The sequence below is a fragment of the Eublepharis macularius genome, chromosome 5 (assembly GCF_028583425.1).
Source record: "Eublepharis macularius isolate TG4126 chromosome 5, MPM_Emac_v1.0, whole genome shotgun sequence".
Lineage (NCBI taxonomy): Eukaryota > Metazoa > Chordata > Lepidosauria > Squamata > Eublepharidae > Eublepharis > Eublepharis macularius.
In genome coordinates this window covers 5,737,727-5,761,092 of record NC_072794.1, presented here as the reverse complement: position 1 = coordinate 5,761,092, position 23,366 = coordinate 5,737,727, and the positions used below count along the sequence as shown (strand labels likewise).

At 48.0% G+C, this 23,366-nt stretch overlaps 1 protein-coding gene across 1 annotated transcript in view; it reads right to left on the bottom strand.

The window, feature by feature from the left end:
* The window catches only part of STK11 (serine/threonine kinase 11), a 76,926-nt gene extending 57,637 nt beyond the window's left edge, over nt 1-19,289 (bottom strand). The window contains exon 1 of the mRNA XM_054980050.1: nt 16,648-19,289. Within this exon, the coding sequence (XP_054836025.1) occupies nt 16,648-16,940 (293 nt within the window). The 5' untranslated portion in view covers nt 16,941-19,289. The remainder of the gene's footprint in view (nt 1-16,647) is intronic.
* Between the last annotated feature and the right edge of the window lie 4,077 nt (nt 19,290-23,366).

The following is a 23,366-nucleotide window of genomic DNA, read 5'->3' as shown; positions in this document are numbered from 1 at the left end:
GAGCAGGGATTAGATACTCTGGCTGTTATTTTAAGACCTACCATACCATTACCTTGCCCTTTCTCTACAAGAAGCTTAAGGGGCTATACCATACTCTCCCCTGTTCTACATGATTTTTAGGTACCCTATGCCCTTTGGCACTGAGAAGACATTTGAACCCAGGATTCCAAGATCCCAGTAGGTTAAGGCTGTCAGTCAACGCACGGATGCTCCCCTCACCACACCTCTCCCAAAGAGGAGTACACAATGAAAACAAGACATCTGTTTTTAAAAAACCACAAGCCTGAGCCTGTCAGGCTTCAGCCAAGTAATTGCTGAAATATTACACAAAAATTCTGCAACTAGGCGATTCCATAGCACTACAGTTACCCTCTTTAACTGGTGTCTATCAAGCCCATCACAGTTCGATAGACATAATGTAGAATGGGGGGAGAGTAGATCGAAAATGACAAACTGGTAAAAAGTGTGTAAAATTTGCAAGGTCAATTGAAAAACTTTGGCTGCCAGACTGAACTACTAACTGAGCACTCAGACCACACGCTTGGAGATGCAAGAGATCCAGAAGTTTTCAATACTGTTCTCAGGGGGGAAAAGTAGAAACTGGGGGGGGATTTGAAGAATGAGCAATACTTATTTTCTTACTGTACAGCTTTAATAACATGTCTTATAACTGTGCTGGCATATGAAGTGATACTACTAGGAATATTTACAAAGTTTAAAATATAAACGGGTTTGTTTTCTACAAGCAAGTATATAAATATATAGGACGGAGGGAGAATGCTGTAAACTGTTATACCGTTCTAGCTTGTAATATCAGTTTTTGCAGTCTGAAACACAGGAAATAGATTAAAATCACAAGCTTTATAGTAAACAAAAGGAAGTAACTATATGGACAGAGAGAGCTTTGATTGGCAAGCCAGTTGGTCTTTATGGTGCTATTGGATCCCTCTCATACAGATTCTTAGCTGCATATTTGGATACTGAAGTTAAACTTTTTAACACAGAAAACACTGAACTCTTCAGCAGTGCATTACATTGTCGAAAATTAATTCTAGTCATTTAAACAATAAATATCCTTGAAAATACTTCTATAGGAATTAGCTTACTCCAAATTGGAGGTAGTTTTTAACATAAAAGTCCTTTCAAACTACACATTCTATGTAAGTAAAATGGTATTTTTAAAGCTTTTCACTCTTTCTAAACGCTTTTCAGTAGAGGTTTTTTCCAGTGCTGCTCTCCCCCCCCCCCCCCGTTCCTGCTCCAGTTTCTAGTTTCGCATTGAAAAAACTGGGGGGAAATTCTTGGGGGGAAATCCCACCCCCTTCCCAGGCCTTCTTGTCTTTTCCTTATTTCCTCCCATCGTCATACAGTCAGAGCACCAACACAGGCAAAATTGCAGCACTCATACAAAAGGCCAGATTGGTTGGAACAGAAAGGCTGTTTTACTAAAAAGGACAACAGCTGAGTTTGCAAAGCAAGTGGGGCAGGGGCTGACCTACAAGGCCCTCTACACCACCACCCTGTCAATTCCCTTCTATAGGAACGTCCTCTTCTGAGTCTTAGTTAAGATTTCACTTATTGTATCCGTGTTTGTTAGGAAAAGTCATACACTGCAACAAGACAGACGTTCACGCAAGGATCCCCTCTGTGTACCATCACCATGACAAGGCAGGTTACAGGAATCTGGACAATTGCCAGAAGGGACCAGATGGCCAAATCAGATAGAGAAGGGAGACTTGGAAGGGGGCAGGAGAGAGGATAAACCTTCCGTTATATACTCTCCAGACAGAAAGTAACAAGTGTCCTAAACTGACCTCAATTGCCCATTCAATATGAACTTCACCAGCAGAGCAAACAGAAGAAGAGATTAGGACAACCATGTACTCTCCAAAACACCATTTGAATACCAACCAGGCCCCAAAATTACCAGACTGCGCAGGTTATTTGCAAGCCCACCTGCCCCCACCCATCAAGAGCCTGAAAGAGGCAGGGAGGGAAGAACCAACTCTTTTCCAGTTTGCAGAAGTGTCATAACCAGGTTACCCAACAAACAGTTTTGTTCACTACAGGAGAATAACCATTCACAAGCTTTATGACAAACAAAAACAAATAATCACCAACTGTGCTCTCTTTCATTGCCATAGATCTGCTGAAAGAGATGGGCCAGATCAGCACATATACCAGAACCACTTAGAGATGTGTGCGTGTCCCTATATTAAAAGACGTCTGACGTAAAATTTTCCCAGCAAGCAGAAAACTAGCACAGCAAGGAGAAGCTCAGAATACAGTTTCTCCTGCTGCTTTCTATTGAGGATTTGGTGACTATATTTTCAGACGGGGAGGCAGAATTAAGGACAGTGCCCGCTCAACAACACAGCCCACTCTGCCAATTTATTCCGTGGCATCTGTGGCCAGCCCTTCAAGATCTCTGAGCAGCAGTTTGGCAACCAGTCAGTAAGTTACAAAGAGGACCAACAGATCACTGGATAGCTTTGCCAGTCACTTTTACAAATGCCCTGCTTAGCTGTTTTAGCATGATTTTGGTATGGTAGCTCTGCTACAAGAACAGAGCTACCATACCAAAATTCTCAGCAGCCCCATTCACATCAGGCACATATGCTGGACCAAATTCACTTCACTTTGTGCAAAAATCCCAGACATGCTAAGGGAGAAAACCCCTACTGGTCTTTGGCAGAAGTGGATACATTCAGCGGCAAGCAGTACAGCAGCCAGAACGGGCTCTAGCTTTGCATACATACTTGCACCCTGCTTTAGATTCAAAGGCTGACTGGGCTCTGTTAATTCCTACCCTGGGCAGGTTGGGGCAAGGGGAGAAGCAGCAAATCACCTCCTACAAAATCTGTCTCAGACAAACACAGATGCCAAGCTAGAAGGAACTTGGCTGTAATGAACACACAGGAAAAGCTTCCTAGAGCAGGGGAAAGGGCACAGCTGGTCACTAAACGGCATAAAGTAGGATAGGAAACCACAGATGTACATGTCGAAACTTAGCTTGTCAACAAGTAATTGCTAGATTTCTCTACTCTCTCCTTTCTTTACTGGAAAAATGATGCATTCCACTTATACCGAATACCCAACTGCAAGTCAGCAGTGTCAAAACTTGCCAAACCCAATCATTAATTGCCACAACGGTCATCATCAGGGATTGGGTGCTCCCAAACTCAGGTTGCATTCAGACATCACAATAAAATGTGCAACAAACTCATTTACTGGAAGTAATTATCTACTCCATTCATACTGCACCTTTTCTTCTGAGGGGACCCAAAGAGGTTTACGTTGTTCTCCTCTCCTCTATTTTATCCACACAACAACCCTGAGAGGTAGCTTAGGCGGAGAGAGTGTATGACTGGGCCAAGATCACTCAGCAAGCTTCCATGGCACTGTGGTGGTTCAAATGTGGGTTTCCCAGATCCCAGTACATCTCTCCTACTAGTAGTACAGTTCTACTTTTGGTTCACACGCAAACTCAGGTAGGTTTGTTTGCTCCTGCCTCTTCTCCAATTCCCAGGAGGGAGGAGGGATCTTTGCAGCGAAGCTGTCACAATGAGCTGCTCTATTCACAGGGGGTAATTGTGAATTCAGATGTCACAACACAACAAGAACACACTGACTACAACCTTTAGCTTGAAATCCCAGTCTGATGCCAGCTAACAAATTGTAGTCTGTCTTCGTTCAGATATCACAACTGGGGTTCAATCAGAGTACAGTGTATCATGACATCTGAATGAAACCTTTAGCTTGGAAGTCTGGATCGGGAGGATTAGTAGGGAAGGGTGGAAAGTTAATATTCAGCTTAGTGTGGAAGGAGTTGTTTGACAAAAACCCCACAGAAAACATCCCCTCCCACAATAACAGGGGCTTTACAACTGCAGACTTTTCTAGTCCAATTGTAGAATTTTGTATTTTTAGGCAATTTGGGTAATGTTGTGCCAAAGCAAAAGATGTGAACTAAAGCTCTATAGTTTATTCAATAAGGTTCACACTCTACAGCAAAGCTTCACAGATAGCTATGTACACCAGGGTAGACCAAGGTAAAGGGTGAGAGCACTTAAAGCAGCCATCCACGCCACTCCCAATCTGGGCCAACAGCACCAAACAGTAGCTGCCACCTCATCATATTTCTATAACCTACAATGGTGCCATGATCTCTTTCAGAAATCATTCAAGATGCCACTTTAAGTGTATAAAATCCTGAAAGGCTTTTGTCCACACAGGTCAAAGCTTCTGCCGTGCCCCCTGTTATACAGTGCATCCTGATACACACAAAGTTCTGGTTGCAAAGGTGTGAGATGTAGTATTTTTGTCCCCCTCCTGCACAATTCCTATGCAGGCTCACTTAAAGCTTAAACTAGAACAGAGGGCAGGAAAAATGTTTAATCTGAGGAAGTTTTGTTCTGTTTTCTGGGTGAAAAGGCTTTGTCTACCTGTCTTAAGCCTCTGAGTAGCCTAAGCATGCTACACATCCCTGTCAGGCTAACACAAATGTTAGACTGAGCATTAGACTGAGCTGCCCATGGAGAAAACAGTAACTTCTGAAATCTCAGCAAAGCAGTCTCCTATCTGCTCAGCCAGATAACCTTTCAGACTAGCCACTACATTTTAATCTTTCCCTTCTTCCAAAGTGCTCAGGGCTTTCTACTTCCTATTTTAGCCTTACAACAACCCTGTGACACTAAGTGACAGCAACTGGCCCAACGACATCCAGTGAACCTCACTGTAAACAAAGGATTTGAACACTGGTCCTAGCCTGATGCACTACTATGACACCATCCAGCAGAATGCCTCCCAATGGGACTGCAGTCACCTCTTGCTCTCTTGCACCTCTGTCCTTGCTCTCTTGTGTATTATGTGCCATCAAGTCACTTCAGACTTATGGTGACCCTATGAATTAATGACCTCCAAAATGTCCTATCACTAATAGCCTTGTTCAGGTCTTGCAAATCGAAGGCCAAGGCTTTGTATATTGAGACAAGCCATCTCATGTTAAGTCTTTTCCTACTGCTTTAAACTTTTCCTAGCGTTGTTGTCTTTTCCAGTGAGTCTTTTCTTCTCATTATGCAACCAGCACATGCAACCCTTTAATTCAGTGCATGAAAGCAATCTGAAAGCTGCCATCGATTCCAGCCAGCTCTTATACAAAAGCAAGTGTGAAAGATGCCCCTTCTGAGACAATTTGCTGTGTGTCTTGAACAGAAAGTTCAGGCATCCCAGCAAGTGTTTCTCTTTCTTTCCGCCCCCTCCTAACACAAGCTAGAGAAGTGCCGTTTCAAAGCAGTAAGTACAGTTTGAGTCGCCTGGGGACCAGCCAGTAATATTTAATCAAGTGAAACCCTATTAACATTTTGTTCTATTAAAATTATACTACCCGAGGCCATGATTCCCAATGGCTTCTACTAAGAGAAAATCCAAAGCCACCTTAACAGTTATTTCAGCTTTTTAAAAAACCTTCACAGTACAATTCTATACAGTTATTCTAGTTTAAACCAAGTGAAATGAGCAGGCTATGAATGGAGTAGTTCTCCACAGGACTGCACTAGAAACATCTCTACTAGCAGTAGATGCTATGTGAAGAGAAAACAATTTCTGTTGCTATATTTTCCCATGGAGAACTTCCCCACCACAAAAAGGAGGGACTTTATTAAGGAATAAGTTAATGAATTTGTCAAAAAACCAGCCAAAAGTGTCCCTAGGAAGCATATAGATGCCATACATCTGAAACATGTTATTTTAAAGAAGTTTAGACAGATTCATGAAGGAGAGGTCCATCAATGGCTACCAGTCACAGGAAAACAGGGTTAACATACCTGTAACTTATGTTCATCGAGTTCTTCTGTGCTGACACACATGGGACTGCGCAGGCGCAGGCCAGCCGCCGGAGAATTTTCTAGAGCTTCCATGGCTCCGAAGGGGCCGTTTGTCGCGCGCCTCAGCGACCGTTTTCCCGCCCAAACGGTCACGTGATCCTCCAGCGACCAACGGCCCCTTCCCTCAGTTCTCCCTTGCCGCCGCTTGACCAACACACTTCAGCCGTAACACCTTAAAAACACCAATATCCGTTACAGCCATCACAGTATTGTGCATTGGAGTTCACAGCGGGGTAGGAGGGAGGGTTGTGTGTCAGCACAGAAGAACTCGATGAACATAAGTTACAGGTATGTTAACCCTGTTTTCATCTTCGTTCTTCTGTGCCTCCACACATGGGAGTGTACCAAGCTTCACACAATAAGGAAGGCGGGGGTGAAGTCCAACACAATTTTATTAAGCAAACAAGATCAACAATAAATAGATATGCATATATACATCTATGTAAAAATACTGTGTAAGGACACATAAATACTCAATATTTACATATATACACACCCCCAGGTACATATATACACACTTTCACTCAAGGGTACCCAACAGGTACGTCAAGAAAGTCATACCAAAACTCCCTCAGGAAAAGAGGGAGTGTAAGACAGCCTTGGCCACAGATACATCCTGCTCCGCATTGACATCAACGGCGTAATGCCTGACAAAGGTGTCTGCAGAGGACCATGTGGCTGCTTTACAAATGTTAACCAGGGGCACCCCCCTGAGGAGTGCCGAAGAGGATGCCTGGGACCGCGTGGAGTGGGCTCTGACATGAAGCGGGCAAGCCACCCCTGCCAGGGAATAGGCCTTGCTAATGGCCGTCACAATCCACCTAGACAGGGTCTGTGAGGAAGCCCTGTTACCCTTGTCCTTGGCCCCAAAACATACAAACAGGTGAGGACTGGAGCGGAATCCCTTCGTCCTATCCAGGTAATAGGCTAGGGCCCTCTTCAAGTCTAGGGTATGGAGGGCCTTTTCCCCCTTAGAGGAGGGTTGAGGAAAGAATGCAGGCAGTGAGATATCCTGCGAGAGGTGGAAGGCGGACACCACCTTGGGCAGGAACTCAAGGCAGGGACGCAGGACCACCTTGTTGGGATGAAACACAAGAAAGGGAGGGTCAGACCGCAGTGCAGACAGCTCACTGACCCTTCTGGCCGACGTGACGGCCACCAAAAATGCTACCTTGTAGGATAGCATATCCAAGGGGCATGTAGCCATAGGTTCAAATGGGGGCAACATGAGATGTGAGAGCACCAAGGACAGTGACCACCGAGGCACTGGCGCAGACACAGGTGGGTAAAGATTGTACATGCCCTTAAGGAACTGGCGGGATTGCGAGTGAGAAAACACCGTAGCACCCTCAACTCGGGTGTGAGCAGCTGATATCGCTGCCAGGTGGACCCTGAGGGAGGAAACCTTCAAGCCCAGGCCACGCAAGTGGCACAAATACTCGAACACAACCCCCAAGGGACTGCTCTCGGGCACCACTCCTCTGGCAAGCGCCCAGAGCTCAAACCTGCGCCACTTGGCCGCATAAGCGCGCCTAGTGGATGGCCGACGAGCATTCAGGAGGACCCTCTGCACCTCGTCAGTAAAGCCTATCGGGGAGGAACGATCCGCCAAGCCGTTAGATGCAGCTTCCTGGGATCGTGGTGGACTAGGCTCCCGTTCAGGAGAAGGTCTTGCCGAGGGGGCAGACTCACATACGTCCGTTGGGACATCCGCAGGAGCTTCGGGAACCAAACCTGCCGTGGCCAGAAGGGGGCCACTAGGATGCAGTCCGTCCCGTCCTCCTCTATCTTGCACAGGACCCTGGGAATCAAGGGGAACGGAGGAAACATGTAGTGCAAGCCCTGCGTCCACGTAAACTGGAAGGCATCCCCAATAGAGAGGGGGTCGCTCCCTGCCCTGGAACAGAACGTGTGGGCCTTGGTGGTCGCCGCAGTGGCGAACACATCTATCACTGGATGACCCCACATCTGGAAGATCGGCCCAACGCACTCTACGTTCAGTTCCCACTCGTGTTCCAGCAAGGGGACCCTGCTGAGGGCATCTGCCCGGGCATTGTCCGACCCAGCCACGTGTATAGCACGGAGCGACACGCCGTTCTTGATAGCCCACTGCCAAGTGAGTGTGGCTTCCCGGCACAGGGCCATGGACACTGTGCCCCCCTGCTGATTCACGTAGTACATGGCAGTCGTGTTGTCCGTCTGCACCAAGACATGACGATTTCTCAGCAGTGCTGTAAGAGACACAAGTGCGAAACGAATGGCCCTTAGTTCAAGCACATTGATATGGAGGGTCTTTTCCCTGTCAGACCAGACATCTTGCACCGACACATCACCACAGTAAGCCCCCCATCCCAACAGAGAGGCATCAGTGGTAACCGTGATGTCATGGTGTTGATACCCGAAAGGGGTCCCTCTAAACAAGTTGTCATCAGACAGCCACCAGTCCAAGGAGGAGAGGATGACCCTCGGGATAGAGAATTTGAGGGACGGAGGGTGCAGTAGAGCATCATACCTCCGCACAAACCAGTTCTGTAGAGGGCGCATACGCAGCCTAGCGAAAGGCACCACAGAGGTGGCCGCTGCCATATGCCCTAGTAAGCACTGGATAGTGCGCACAGACTGGAACCGGTTCCTTTTAAACATGGACACTAGACCCCTTAGGGACCGAGCCCTCTCCAAGGGGAGCAGGGCCTTACCCTCCACAGAGTCTAACAGTGCACCAATGTAGGACACCTTGCAGTTGGGCACCAGTTTGGATTTCTCCAAGTTCACCAGGAGCCCCAGGCGTTGGCAAGTGCTAAGTACCAAGCCAATGTCCTGCACCAGCCTAGACTCCGATTCAGCCACGATGAGCCAGTCATCGAGGTACGGAAAGATGGTACAGCCTTCTTCCCGTAGGAAGGAAACTACAGGGGCCACACATTTAGTGAACACTCGTGGGGCAGTGGACAGGCCAAAGGGGAGCACCTTATACCGGAAAACCCGTTGCCGGTAAACAAAGCTCAGGTACTTCCTGTGCTCCTTCCGTATGCCCACGTGAAAGTATGCGTCTTTTAAGTCAAGAACCGCAAACCAATCCCCCTGTTTCAGCAAGGCGATCACCGCCGCCAACGTTACCATTTTGAATTTGGTCACCTTGAGGAAGGCATTAAGGCCCCTCAGATCCAAGATGGGACGTAAGCCCCCATCCTTCTTAGGGACCAGGAAGAACCTAGAGAAGAATCCCCTTACAGAGTCCTCATAGGGCAATTCTTCCACAGCACCTTTGGCCAAGAGCGACACGATCTCCGCATCCAGCTCGGCCATAGTGTTATTGACAGCTGTCAGGGGTGAACTGCATCTAGGCAGTTCAACGAACTCCAGCCCGTATCCCAGTTCAACAATAGTTAAGACCCATGAGTCAGATGTTATTGACTCCCACTCAGAGAGGAGTGGACTAAGTCTGTCCGAAAAGTTCGGGGATACGGCTGGCGTGACCCGTCAGTACTGCCTCCCGGTGCCCTGCTGATCCTTCTGCTGGGCCGGTTGTTGTGCCGGACGAGGCTTGAAGGGCCGACGCCTCCTCTGCTGTTGTGCGGGAGGGTAAGGCCGCTGTTGGTAGGCAGGATACTGCTGGTAGCCTGGCCGCTGTTGATGGTATCTGCCCTGGTAATGGTAGGGACCAGATCGGGGAGCGTACCGTGACCTGGAGGAGGGCTTGTCCGCTGGAGCCAGGCCCAAAGACCGCGCCGTCTGCCGGTCCTCTTTCTTTTTCTTCAGGGTCTCGTCGGTCGCTTTGGAAAAGAGCGAGTCCCCCTCAAATGGCATGCTCTCCACTCTGGAACGCACCTCTTGGGACAGGGCCGTAGACCGCAACCAGGAGTGGCGCCTGAGGACCACCGCCGAAGCCATTCCTCTAGCAGCAGTGTCAGCAGCGTGGCTTCCAGCGTTCATCTGCTGCTTAGACAGTCTCACAGCCTCTGTCTGCAGCAGGGACACCACAGCCTTCTGTTCAGGAGGGAGGTCTCGCGTATAGGATGCCAACTTCTCCCAGAGGTACAGCTGGTACCCTGCCATGATGGTCTGATAGTTGGCAATCCTCAGACCTAGGGAAGAAACAATGTATTGGCGCCTGCCCATGGCATCCAGTTTCTTGCCCTCCTTATCAGCAGGTACCGAGGAGTGACCCGATCGCCTGGGGTTGAACTCCTCTGTGACCAAGGAGGAAGGTGGAGGGTGTTTCACCAGCGCCGGCCAGGTACCCTGCTTGATCTTGTAGAGCTGCTCAATCCTCTTGGATGTTGGAGGTTGATCGCAGGGCACCTGCCACACCTTCTCCACGATTTCCTCAAGACCCTCGAGCATGGGGAAGCCAACATATGCCGGGTTGTCTCCATAAATGCGCTTGAGGAGCTTGTCCTTGGTCTGGGGAACCGCCGAGGAGATGTCCATCTCGAGAGCCTTGGCCATCCTCGCCATCTGGTCGGCGTAGATGCGGAGGTCCTCGAATGGCGAGTCCGCAGATGGTACAAGCTCTTCAGCTGGCGATGGTTCGGACCAGGACTCCGACTGGTAGCCGCCAAAGCTCTCCACATCCTCCTCATCGGAACCGAGCTGGGATTCCGGAACCTGGTGCGGAGGGGGAGCCCACGTCGACCTCGATGTCGAAGGCCTCGGTTCCGACACGGAGAAACCTGCAGGTGCCCCTTCCCACTGGCAATGGTATGGCGAGGGGAGGTAGGAGGCCTGTCGATGTCGGGACGCAGTGGACCGGACCGATCGGACACTGTCCCCAGACCGACGTCGCTCACGACCGGCAGCTGGTGGAGACGGACGGGCAGGCGACGGACGGCTCCGACGAGGAGACGGGCTCGGTTCCAGCCTCGGCGACCGAAGAGCAGGCGATGTTCGGATCCGACGGCGCGGGCTCGGCTCCGGTCCCGAAGAGAATTCTGCGGGCACCGTCTCGAAGGCCATCGGATCCGGCACCGGCACGGAGATGTCCTCTGGCTCCGGGGAATCCAGATGAGGGGAAGGCGTGTGAGGAAGCACGATGACCTCTTCCTGGGGAGCGGGATGCGGCGACCGGTGATGTTTGGTCTTCTTCTTCTTCTTCGCCGGTTCCGAAGACGACCTCGGAACCGACGCGCTCCTCGCCTTCGAAGGGGACCTCGGCCTCGATCTCTTAGATTTTACCGGAATCGACCCGGTCGTCGGTTCCGATCGGGGACTCGGTAGACGGATCCTCGGTTCCGATGTCGGTCTCGGATCCGACCTGGTGGAAGATGCGCTACGGGGCGGCCGCACCGGTCCCTGCGCTGGAGAGGCCGCTCTCGACGCCGAGGCACTCGGGGGACGCGGTTTCGACCCCGACCTCGCGGAGGCCACTGAGCCAGCTCCGGAATGCCGTTCGGCAGAGGGGCTAGGGCCGGCCTTGGAGGAGGGCAACGGGGCGCCTCCGGACATGACCTTCTGCCACAGGGAGGAGTTAAGACGGGCCTTGCACTCCTGTCGGGCCTTGCTGGTGAAGCCCTGGCAAATCTTACAGGCCGTTACATTATGGGTCTCCCCCAAACAGAACAGGCACAGTTCATGGCCATCGGTCTTGGCCATTTTAGTGTGGCATTGGAGGCAATGCTTGAAGAGAGCCTTTGAGGCCATCTTCAGGGGCACGCAAAAGGAAGGTCAACAAACAGTCCGAGTCAAATTACCGAGTCCACAACAAAGTCCAAACGAGATCCGAAGAATAGTCGAGGTCACGAAGTCCGAAGTCAAAAGCCAAGCAATCAGTCAGAATAAAGCACGAAGCACAAAAGCACAGAGCAACGAAGCTCACGTTCTCTCCAAGCGGCGGCAAGAAGAGAACTGAGGGAAGGGGCCGTTGGTCGCTGGAGGATCACGTGACCGTTTGGGCGGGAAAACGGTCGCTGAGGCGCGCGACAAACGGCCCCTTCGGAGCCATGGAAGCTCTAGAAAATTCTCCGGCGGCTGGCCTGCGCCTGCGCAGTCCCATGTGTGGAGGCACAGAAGAACGAAGATGAACTAAAGGAAATGGCCACACCATGAGGGAGTCATTCTCTTACTACCACTGCTAGAAGCAGGTATGCCATTTGCCTACTTTTGGCAGACATTCTCCAACTGGCTTGACCTTCCTATCTGTCCTTGACTCCAGATTGGTGGGAGAAACACCTGGAGACAGAAAGGATGTCATGTAATTTGTCAACATTGCATTCAGGCAAAAAACTGGATGTGGCATCGGCCCCTCTGCAGTAGTTTGCAGAGTTTCCAGAGCATTAGGTGACACCCAGACATGACTCATCATACGACATCATATCTATCTCTTGCCCTGTTCCCAAAGCTCTTGGGAGTGCCAGGTGGCAGCCTGGCATCCCAAGCTAGAAGACAACAGCAGAGAGAACGCTTGCATTCTATACCCAGTTTGTTGGTCCTCCAGGACAATTGGTTGGCCACTGTGAGAGAGAGGATGCTGGGCTAGATGGGAATGTCCTGGAAGATTAAAGTGTTCTCCCACTGGTTTTTGAGTGTTGTGATTCCTGATGTCAGATTTATGTCCATTTATTCTTCTGTGTAGTGACTGACCTGTTTGTCCAATGTAGAGAGTAGAAAGGCGTTGCTGTCACTTGATAGCATATATAACACTGGAAGATGAACAAGTGAATGAACCTGAGATGGCATAAGCAGCGTTGTTAGGGTCCAGTGATCATGCTGTCGGAGTAAATATGGGGACAGAGTTGGCATCATGGTTTATTGCAGGCTCTGGTCCCAAAAACAAAACCACTCAGAGACCATTTTAATCTTCCAAGACATTCCACTGCTGACCTAAAAATGGCTGTACTCAAACAGAGAAACTTCAAGGGGAGATTGCGGAAACAGAATTCATTCACAAATTCAGAACAATGGACACCTCCCCCACCCCCAGGACTGAACACTAACTTAGGATTCTTATCTTGCTACAAACTTCTGCTCTCATCAAGTTGCATGGTACCTTTATATCCTGACATCTTCCTTTTCTACACCCCTCCCATCTAATCAAGCTACCTTTATACCCTGATACCCTCCCTTGTAACATCCCACCCACCCTTAGCTAGGATATAAAGGCTCAGGAATCTCCACTCCTATTCTTGTCTGAAGAAGGGAGCTCTGACTTTCAAAATCTTATGTTCTGAAAATCTTGTTGGTATCTAAGGTGCCACTGGACTCAAACCCATGATTTGGAAACATTTGCTCAGTTCTACATGGGGCTAAGCCAGAGAGTATGGAGCTGAAAAATTGCCATCTGTAGCCTTTTCCTATCCCTTAGAATAAACCCTCTGGAGAGGTGGAAAGAAATCTGGTTCAAGTCTTGCAAAAGCAAAGCAAATAGAGGCAACCACACAGGCATTGATCAGTGTTCCCAGGCAATAAGAGTCGCACACCATCATGCAGCAATTTAGATTGCTCCAAGAGGCAGAACCATAAAGGGTCCCAAGGACAGACACACAGAAACCCCTGAGCAGATGCTGGCGGGGGGGGGGGGGAGCATGGCTTGATTGGCACAGCTTCATACTACATGCCCAGACTAAAAATGAACGGAAGAGAGAAATTTACAGTAAGCCCCAGCATAGCTGTAGAGGGGCAAACAGGTTGGATAAGCAGGTCAAGATGCTGCTATCATTTGCTGCTCATCAGGGCATGCACCATCATGGCAAAACATGGTAATATATTAGGTCTTTTACTATCAAGCCAGTAATGGAACCAGCACCAAAGATAAGTGATAATTATCTGCAGCATTTATCTCTTTTGGAATCTAGACACTTCCATCACAAGATCTGACTCTCCCCTATACACATTTCCTGAAGAATGATTTCAAGTTACATTCTAATGGGAAGAAGGAAACAACTTTTTGCCATTAGGAAAAAGTCTTTGATGCAGCCAGATAACACTAGATTAGGGAAGAACAGGGCAGAGGGGTATGAACAGAGCTCTGAAGGGGAGCAGGGAGAGGGAAAATCATGCACACCATCCTTCATTGCACATTAACTAACAGTTTCCTTTCAGAGTGAACCTGAACAGTAGCATGTGTGCGTGTAGGTGGTGTATATACCTTTCCATATTTCTTGTACCAATGTACTGTAACTTGATAGTCTGCTTTGCCATAGATGTGTGAGCTACTGAAAGAAGAAAAAGAAGCCAAAGATTTTATTTCTATTTTCTCAAGAGAAGTGGATCAATATCCCTTGCTTTATGGCACATAACACAGAATACAAAGGCATGGAGAGGGGAGAGGTCATAGTCCTCACTAAAAAGTCACAGGAGCCATCCCCTCTTGTCCTCCAGACCAAAAGAACAATAATGCTACCCAAAATGATTCACTTCAGCAGTAGAGGAGGCCCTTTCCCAACCAAAAACATACTATACAACCCCAACTCACAAGATTACCAGGATACTGACTTTGCTTCTATAACATCACTGCATTTCGGCAGTATGGCACCAACTGTCATTAAGCAGCAAATACCAGGCTCAGCTACTTCAGGAAACACTAAACAGGCCTGCTTTTTCCAATTTGAGAAACCAGTAGATCCATTTAAGTTATTTGCATCTCATTTCTCTTGCTGTATAAAGCGGCTCACAGGAGCAAGCCACCCAAATTTACCAGGCATACTTAAAGGCATCAACAGCTGAGAAAAGGAAGACAGAACAACAGACTAGACTTATAACTGCAGCAGTAGCATCCCATTGCTATGTATCTCTGATCATAAGTGAGTTTCTAATAATTGTTCCCAAAAAAATCTGAGGAGGAGTCCAGGCCTAGACAGAAGTCAAACACAGACAAGGTCTGCCAATGTCACATCACAAAAATGCATGTCTGGATCATGTCCTTCAGAATCCAAGAAGTTCAGAGGGACCCTGGGCCATCTATCCCAATTCCTGTGCTGAAACAAGAGAAAGGACCTCCTCCACCTCCCCAAGGAGATCTCTCTGCACATTAGCCCTGATATTGGGTTGCCTCAAATATGGGGTACACCTGGAGCATTATGATCCAAAGAGTTACAGATGTGGGCCATCAGAAGCTGGCAGATTAACGGTCTGTCAGTTAACCTAACCGTCTTGTTTCTAATTAGTTTAAAACACACAATGGTTTCCTCAAGTCTGAACACTACATTTATTTTCTCTTAAGTCACAAGGACAAATTTCTTCATTAAAAAGCTATCTGGCTCAAAAAAGATGCCCATAGATCAGTGTGGCTTGCTCCAGCTATACTTTCTGCCTCTCCAAAGCAAGGGCAATATTCCGGGGTTCTTCCAAGCCCAATGAAAAATGGCTGCAGGGCCGCAAAGGTAGTCTCTCTTCTGGCACAGGCAGCCCCAACAGCTTTTTCCTTAGGCTGGAAAGAGAATGGCACAAGTATCTTGACTGCACTTCCCAGGGTTAAAATAGATCAGGATCAGGAGCTGCATTTTGGATATGAAAGACCTGGCAGAGACAGGCAGGAGCTACAGGCAGTCCAGCCTAGATCAACATCACCCCTCCCCAAGGTCAGTGGATGAGCTTGGGGGGGAGGGGGTTGAGCTACATCAGGAGTAAGGTCTTAAGATGGAAAAGTTGAAGTGCAGCAGGAGGAAACTAGAGCTGTGCTGACCGGGCAAGGACAGAAGGACATGTCCTTGGAATTTATAATGGCCTGGTCCATCCAAAGGCTTCATGTTGCCTGCCAACAACCAAGGCGGACATCACACAACTGCATTCTCCAGAGGCCTGAACATGTATGCACATGTTCAGTGACTTACTCAGTAACTTACTCACTGACATCTTCATCTTAGGCCGTGAAGTTCCTGATTCCAGCCCCACACTCACCAAATGAACCCACTGTTTTGATGGGGCAGGCAAGCGCTGCTTAGAAGCCTCCTGTCCTCTGCACAGAGGCATCTTCACAAGCCATACAACCATGCTGGACAGCTCTGGCTGAAAGCCACACTTTTTTAAAAAGTACCCCTGTAATCAATTTCTTAGTTCCAGTCAAATGAACACGTTTGACTCGTTTCTCCTATTGCCATCTCCGAATGCTCTACAGCAGCTGTTGAGACTGTTCTCTCTACACTGTTCCCAACCCAAAAGCCATGGGGCTGACCAATCCAGAAATCAGATCTGGGAAAGGAACTGGAGCCAAGAGCCTAGGGCCTAGGCCAATCACTTCTTTCTACAATAACTAAACAAGATTCTCCTTGCACTCTTGTTCCTGCCAGCAGATCCTACAGAAGCAGATCCTGCCTACAGATCCTACAGAGCTGAAAAGGCACAACACTAGAAGAGAATTCCCACAGGGCAATACTAAATATATTTGGCACACAGACAAGCAGCCACTTGCACCATCTGCAGCCCTGGTAACCTGAATGGGCATTACTGAATGGGCAGGAGAAATCATGAAGTTTCCATCTAATCCTTTCTGCATACTTATTGTGAAAAAGGGTCCAGGGAGGCAGTCCACTACCACTCCTCCCATTTTACAGACTGCGGAAGTGAGAATGAGATACCCCAATGCCCAAGGTCATCCAGGAAGTTCACAGCTAAACAGTACTGGCAACAAAAGTTACCACAACAAACCTGTGTTAGCACTAAGTGTGCAACAGAGGGCCACAGCCAAGATCTGTTAGTCAGTGAGCAGAACTTTATGATGTAAAGTGTGCAAAGAGGCCATCTGAAATGTGGGCATGATTACTTTTTTTTAAAAGGTCCTGACCAAGCCCCATTTTTTTCAGTGCAGGCTCTGCCCCCCTATACTCACTTTTTAACATTTGCTTCCCCGTTAGGGATCCGACGCAGCTTCTTTTTCTTCAGGATTTTGACCGCTCTCCTACAGAGTGTTTCAGAGTCCAGCATCTCCTTGACCTTGCCATAGGATCCTTCACCAAGCAAGTCCCCCATCAGGTATTTTCCTATCAGCTTGGCCCGTTTCCGGCGAGGCTGATAGATCACTTCTGTGGAGTCGATGCGGTGGATGAAAGTGTCCATTCCCACTGACATCAGTTCACTCTCAACGAACATGCCCAACTGCTGGGGCTCCTCCAGATCCATCATGGAATCAACTATGCAAACCTGTTCTTTCTCCCAAACACAACCACCACCACCAACACGTGTGCGCCAAAAGCTTGTAAATCCAGTTTCTGATTTTTCCCCAAATACTCCCTTTAATCCAAATTATTCGAGGGGGGGTGGAGAATGGAGATGAGCAGAGGTAAGTGGAAATTTTTCAGAAGATTGTATGAATATTCAATTTAAAATGTAAGATAAAAAACTACCAGATGTTTCCATAAGCCCAAAACCATCCACCTAATACTATAGTGCCTCTTTGAACAGCGGAATGGAGAATCACCTAAGCTGCTTTCAACTTTTTGGTCTTCTCCCACTGCTCCAAGTCTTTCAGACCAGCTTGTTCTTCTTAGCAAGTCCAAGCTTTTGGCTTCCTCAAGCGCTAAGTCATCTTCAAAAGATTTCCAAGGTTTGAAATTAAAACAGCATCCGGGGTCTCTTAAGGACTTTCCATTACTAGCAGGTCACAGAGGATCCCAATTCCAAACTGTGAACTGCAGGATCCAGGCCACTCTCTGTCACTCTAACCACCTAGGTATGACTTCTGTCACAGGTCCTTTCAGCCGTTGGGAAGCTGGAACCAAGTCTCTTTGAAGGAATTTTCAATACTGATTTTAGCTGCTTCTCTTTCACCCTTTACAAAAGTTCGAGGCCTGCCGTGTCTAGTAAGCACTTCCAGGGGCATCCTTCAACCACCTGGGGTCTACTTGACACATGATGTGTCACCCCACTGCTTCAGGTATCAAGACAAGCAGGCAGACAACGCAAACCCTACTTGATTCTCCCACAGCTAAACACCAGAAATTGGGACAGGCTCGAACAAGTTATCTCAAGGCACGCTTGAATGACTTACACCAATCCCGAAAAGTACCTAACCACCTTGAAATAGTCTCAGAGTACCAGTCTCGGTACAATCCTGTATTTTAGCAACTCCAGATATATTCAGAAAAGGACGGCCCCAATAAGCCTGGCTAATAAAAGTGAAGTCTATTTCTAAACACACCCTTCCACATATAATTCTTTACCATTTCAATAGAGGAAGACAACACAATGTTCAAAAATACACAAAGTCCAAACAAAACTATTCTTAGCAAAAGAGTGGGAAAGAATGATAGAAACTGGACTCTTTCTTATATAGGCAACAGTGCTGTTCTTCAACCTGGTAATCAGGAAACAATGTCCAACAAGTAGGAAGAATATGGACAGAGGGATTTTCTCTTTCTTTCCATCTCACCACTGAATCACCAATTTTTCCTCAGTATTAATAAAGGGTTGAGATTGGCTCCCTCTCCCCAACGGTATGGGAAGGCAACCTCACCATTTGACAGGACCTTCACATGTCTCAACTCAGCAAGGGATGCTGCTACCATCCCATGGCACCAATCCAGGGGGACAGCAAGGAATCTCAGGAATACTGAAAGGGTCTTGTCTGCCAAATTCACAAGTGCGCCTGCAGACACATCAGAGCAAAAATAAGGGGAAAGGTGCCAGCCTCCTCCCCACCAAAGAGACTGAGATCTTTAACAACTAGAAGGAGGCACAGCAGTGAGGGTGGTTGAACTACCACTCCAGAAGGGGTGGGTGGGAAATGACAGCTCTTTTGACCAATGGAAGGACACCAGCAGCGGGGGGGGGGGGGGGAGCAGGAGAACTGTCCCTAGTTAGAAAAAACAGCAGGGAAAAAAACGGGCTAGAACGACCTTGCCTCCTCAAAGAATCACTTACTGATACACTCCCTGAATAAGGGGGCTCACTTAATAGAGTCCTCCTAATACTCCCTTACCTAAACTCTCCCACCAAAGCAGTCAACACCCTTAATAACGTAACCTCTCCCCACACTGAAGCGGCTCTCTTTCAATAGCACCCCTCCCTCTGTATTGGTACCTAAGACCCCCACCCCCACAGAAGCAGCCCAAAAGAGGTCCCCGTCAATGGCTCCCCCTCTCAAGCACCAAAGTGATAAGAAAGAGAAGTGATGCCCCCTTCTCCACACACGCTTGAAAGGGCCTCCTCTCCAAAGAGACTGAACAATAAATATGCTGCCAGCTGCTTATGCCTGCCTCACCTACACACCTCCCTCCCACCCCCTCTCATCAAGGGGAGGCCGAAAGGCCAGGGCTGAGGGGAGGGCGAGGGGGCTGCTGCGCCTTCCTTGTGGCCCTCCCCGCGGGGCCTGACCGGGGGGGGGCGAGTGAGAGTGACCCTGGGCTCCCCCGGGGCCTGCTGCCGGGCGGCCTACTCGCCTTCACCCCCCTCTTGCCACTACGTCAAACCGCCTCGCCCTCTCCTTGCCTTCCTGCCGCCGCAGCTAGCACGCCGCCGCCATTTTGTTTACCTCTCCCCCCCTTTCCCTCCCGCACTGACGCTTCGCTAGCACCGCCCCTCGCCTCGAGCGCATGCGCACAGTCCTATTGGGTAAAGAGCTGCCCGGTAGTGTTTGGGTATTTTTTTAAAAAGTTGTCGTTGGCTCGCTCCGGCCTTTCCCTTGCCTCCCGTAACTCCGCCTCCCCAGAGATCTTGGGTTGCGATTGGCTCAAGCGGGAGCTCTCTGGTATTCTATTGGATATTTCTTCAGGAGGAGAGAAAGAAGGAGGGGCCGAGGGGAGGGCGATAGAATGAAGGTGAGTGGGCGGGAGAGAAGGGAAAGGGGAGGGGCCTAACTCGGGCGCTGGGCGTAGAGGTCGTGGGGTGAGGGGGGGTACATGGAGGGAGAGTCGTTGCCATGGTGACGCATAAGGGAAGGGTGGCGCTGGCCTAGTCCCTGCAGATGTCCCAGAGAGATTTTTATCAATAATGTATTCACCTTTCTTTTTAAAATATACATATTTAAATATGTATTTATTTCCCTATCTTTAAGTATATATGTATGTGTGCGCACATACATACACACCCATTAAATTACCTTTATAAACTAGGGAAATAAATTACAACTTGCGAAACCATTACAAATTGAGAAATACAGAAATGTATTTCGAATGTTATAACAGATATTACACACTTTATATTCATTTTAACCCTTAACCTTTAAAATACATATTTTGTATAATGACTTAAATTGTCATAAAATTATCATAAACGTAATGATGAATATAAAATGTATATAGAATAAAATGTATGTGTAGGTAATTGGCTTTTGATATATTATTTTTATTCATTTAGATGACATAAAACAATGTATATTTTCGCAGTATAACATACAAATTAATTAAAAAAATTAAAAGGAAAACTGATATAAAATCTAAAACCAGTTACCACAAAATAATTACTATAACGTTCTGTGTGATATGAAGGATTTGTGTCCATCCTCTGAACACAAAGTTGGTCAACACAATGTTGGTCACAAGGCAGCAAACAAAACAAAACATAAAAGACTAAAGTAAAAATAAGTAAACTCTATAACAAGTTAAAAAATAAAACAATGGACTAAAATCCATTAGCATATCAATCATATGCTCCTGGAGGAAAAGGGCGGGGAAGTGGGGAAGTAACACTAAAACTAACCAAAAGCTTAGGCAGACACAAGTATGTTTTAATGTGGCACTAAGAAAAGATGTTTTCTAGGCCAAGAGTCACTACAGAAATGGCTCTGTTTTGATTAGCTTAACTGGAATCAATTTTAGAAAGAAAGACCAGGAAATGAATTACAACTTGTCAAAAACAATGCCACAAAAATGCAGCAAGACTTATCTCTCTCTCTCTAAGGTTGCCAGCTCCAAGTTAGGAAATTCCTGGAGATTTGGAGTGTGACACCTGGAGAAGGCATAGTTAAGGGAAGCAAAGGACCTCAGCATGATATAATTCCATAAAGTCCACCCTCCAAAGCAGCCATTGCTTCCTCTTCTTATTATGGATGCATTCCTATTAAATAGATGTATACATTTATTTAATATCTGTATTAAATAATACAAAGATATATATTATTTATTTATTGTTTAAATCATGTAACATGTAGGGATAAGTGAAGGATAAAGATGTTGTAGTTACTGCTCTCTCTCACACACACATAGGGCTGCCAGTCCCCTGCCTGGAGCGGGGGATCCCCTGTTTCCACCTCCTCCCCCTCGACCCCACTTACCTGGCGAGCGGGCCGGGTGCACCCCCCAGGGCGCTCCCTCAGCAGTGCAGCACGCCCCACTGCAACGTGCTTCCTGCACCCTGCAACGGGCCCATTTCTGGCCAAATCGGGCCCGCGGGAGCGGGGCAATTCAGCCCTTTGTCGAGTGCAGCCCTTTGGCAAGTGCAGGAGTGCTCGCTGGGCCACTCTTTGACCCACGTGATGATGTCACTTCCTGGAAGTGATGTCATCACACAACAAGAGACACCGAAGAGCACGGAGGGTGAGTGGCAGGTTCCCAGTCCCCTGCTGGGGGACTCAAAGGACCTGGCAACCCTACACACACACCATTTTAACAAAGTTATGTTGCTGCAGCCTATAGAATGAGACTGACTCTAAAATAAATAGAGGGATATTTAGTTAGTTAACAGCCTGTTGCTGTGCATGTTTTTGAAGAAGAAAGTCCCACTGATTTCTGTGGGCCATATTTCCATGCAAATGTGCAAAAGACTGTGAGCCACATTCATTCACATCCACATTTTGAAGGAACTTCACTTCTCCTAGTTACTAGAGCAGAAAAGCTTGAAATAAGGACACTTTTACATCTTTTGTGCAAAACTCAAAAGTCATTATCACAGTGTTATTGTATGTTTAAAATTTTACATACTGTTGTTTCTGCCCTTGCAGCACAGAGTCAGCCAAACTTCACAGGCAAGAGAGTGCATGCTCCTTTTTTACACACATCAAAACAGCTGTAAAGCTATTGAATTCAGGTGTGGCACTGACTGACCCATACCTGGTGCCAGCATCCAACAACACTGACCCACAAGTATTGACAGACTCATTGAACTCAGGAGATGAGGGTGAGCGGATTAAGGTTTCCAGAAATAGGTTATGTGCTGGATAGTCTCACAGGGTAGTTGCTGTGTTTTTTGCAGAGCAAGGGTCCTGCATACTGCAGGTGTTTTCTCTGGTAATGTGATGATGGGGTGGCCTACAGAAGCCTGGAGCTTTCCCGCTCATGTTTCACTGGTGAAGAAACATACCTGGAACAACCCTACTCTCTTTCCAGGTATCACCCCTTGAGTGTCCACCCACCTCTGTTACCTGTTGCTGACTTTGGTACTTTGGTGGAGTGGGGGAGAGTGCCCTCAAGTTATAGCTGACTTATGGCGACCCCTGGCAGGGTTTTCATGGCAAGAGACTAACAGAGGTGGTTTACCAATGCCTGCATCTGCAACCCTGGTCTTCGTTGGAGATCTCCCATCCAGTTACTAACCAAGGCCAACCCTGCTTAGCTTCTGAGATCTGATGAGATCAGGCTCACCTGGGTTATCCAGGTCAGGGTGCAGTAGAAGTGATGGGGGAGAGTGTGAGGGGAGAGCTAGGAGAAGAAACCCCCCTTTGACACTGATGTTGTGCAGTGCCAGGTCCATAAATAATACGACTGCTACATTGCAAGACTTTTCTGCAGTGAGCAATATGGACCTTGTATGTGTGACCGAGACCTGGGTGAGGGAGGGCGAAACGGTTGCCCTGGGAGAACTGACCCCCCCCCCAGGGTGTTCGGTCCTTCATCAGTCCCGAATAAGAGGCCGGGGGGGGGGGGGGAGGAGTGGCAATCCTCACTTGAGAGTCTTTCTCCTTCAAGCCGCTCCCCGCCCCTGAGATCTCTGGCATTTTGCAGGCTGTGGACCTGGTAGCTTCCATGGCAGCACTGGGACGCTCCCAATTTGTATCGATCCCCACACACAAAGCGGGCCACACGCTAGACTTGATCTTCGGGATGGGACTTGATGTGGATCTAGAAGCAATAGAACCAGTGCCATGGTCAGACCACTCAGTTTTAAGGGCTCAATTGGGGATGCCACCCCCCCTCGCAAGGGCAGTGAGCTGATTTATGCTCACCCGCGGAGACTTATGGATCCAATTGGTTTCCAGAATGCTCTGTGGGATCCTATGCTCCACGGTGGTTCATTAGATGAGCTGGTGGAGGACTGGCAATGCCGGCTCTCCAAAGCCATCGACGAAATAGCTCCCCGTTGTCAGGGTTGAAGTGTATGTATGTAACCAAAGAGACTCCATATTAATTCCTTCAGTATTCTAAGTGCTTTGTTCACAGGTGCCAAGATGTTCCCAGCAGCTATCTCACGGAAGAGGATTGTTTTGGCTATCGCTTCTCCAGCCTTGGGAAACTTTCGCTTTCTCCGCTTCAAAGGGATTGTTTTGAGAACTATGGGGGGAGGTTGGGCCTGCTGGGTTCTGATACTTTGTAACTCATGCTTTGCCTGTCATTCGTAACAATACACGTGTACCAGCCTGGATATTGTATCTGGGCCCATGGACTATAACGAAATCTT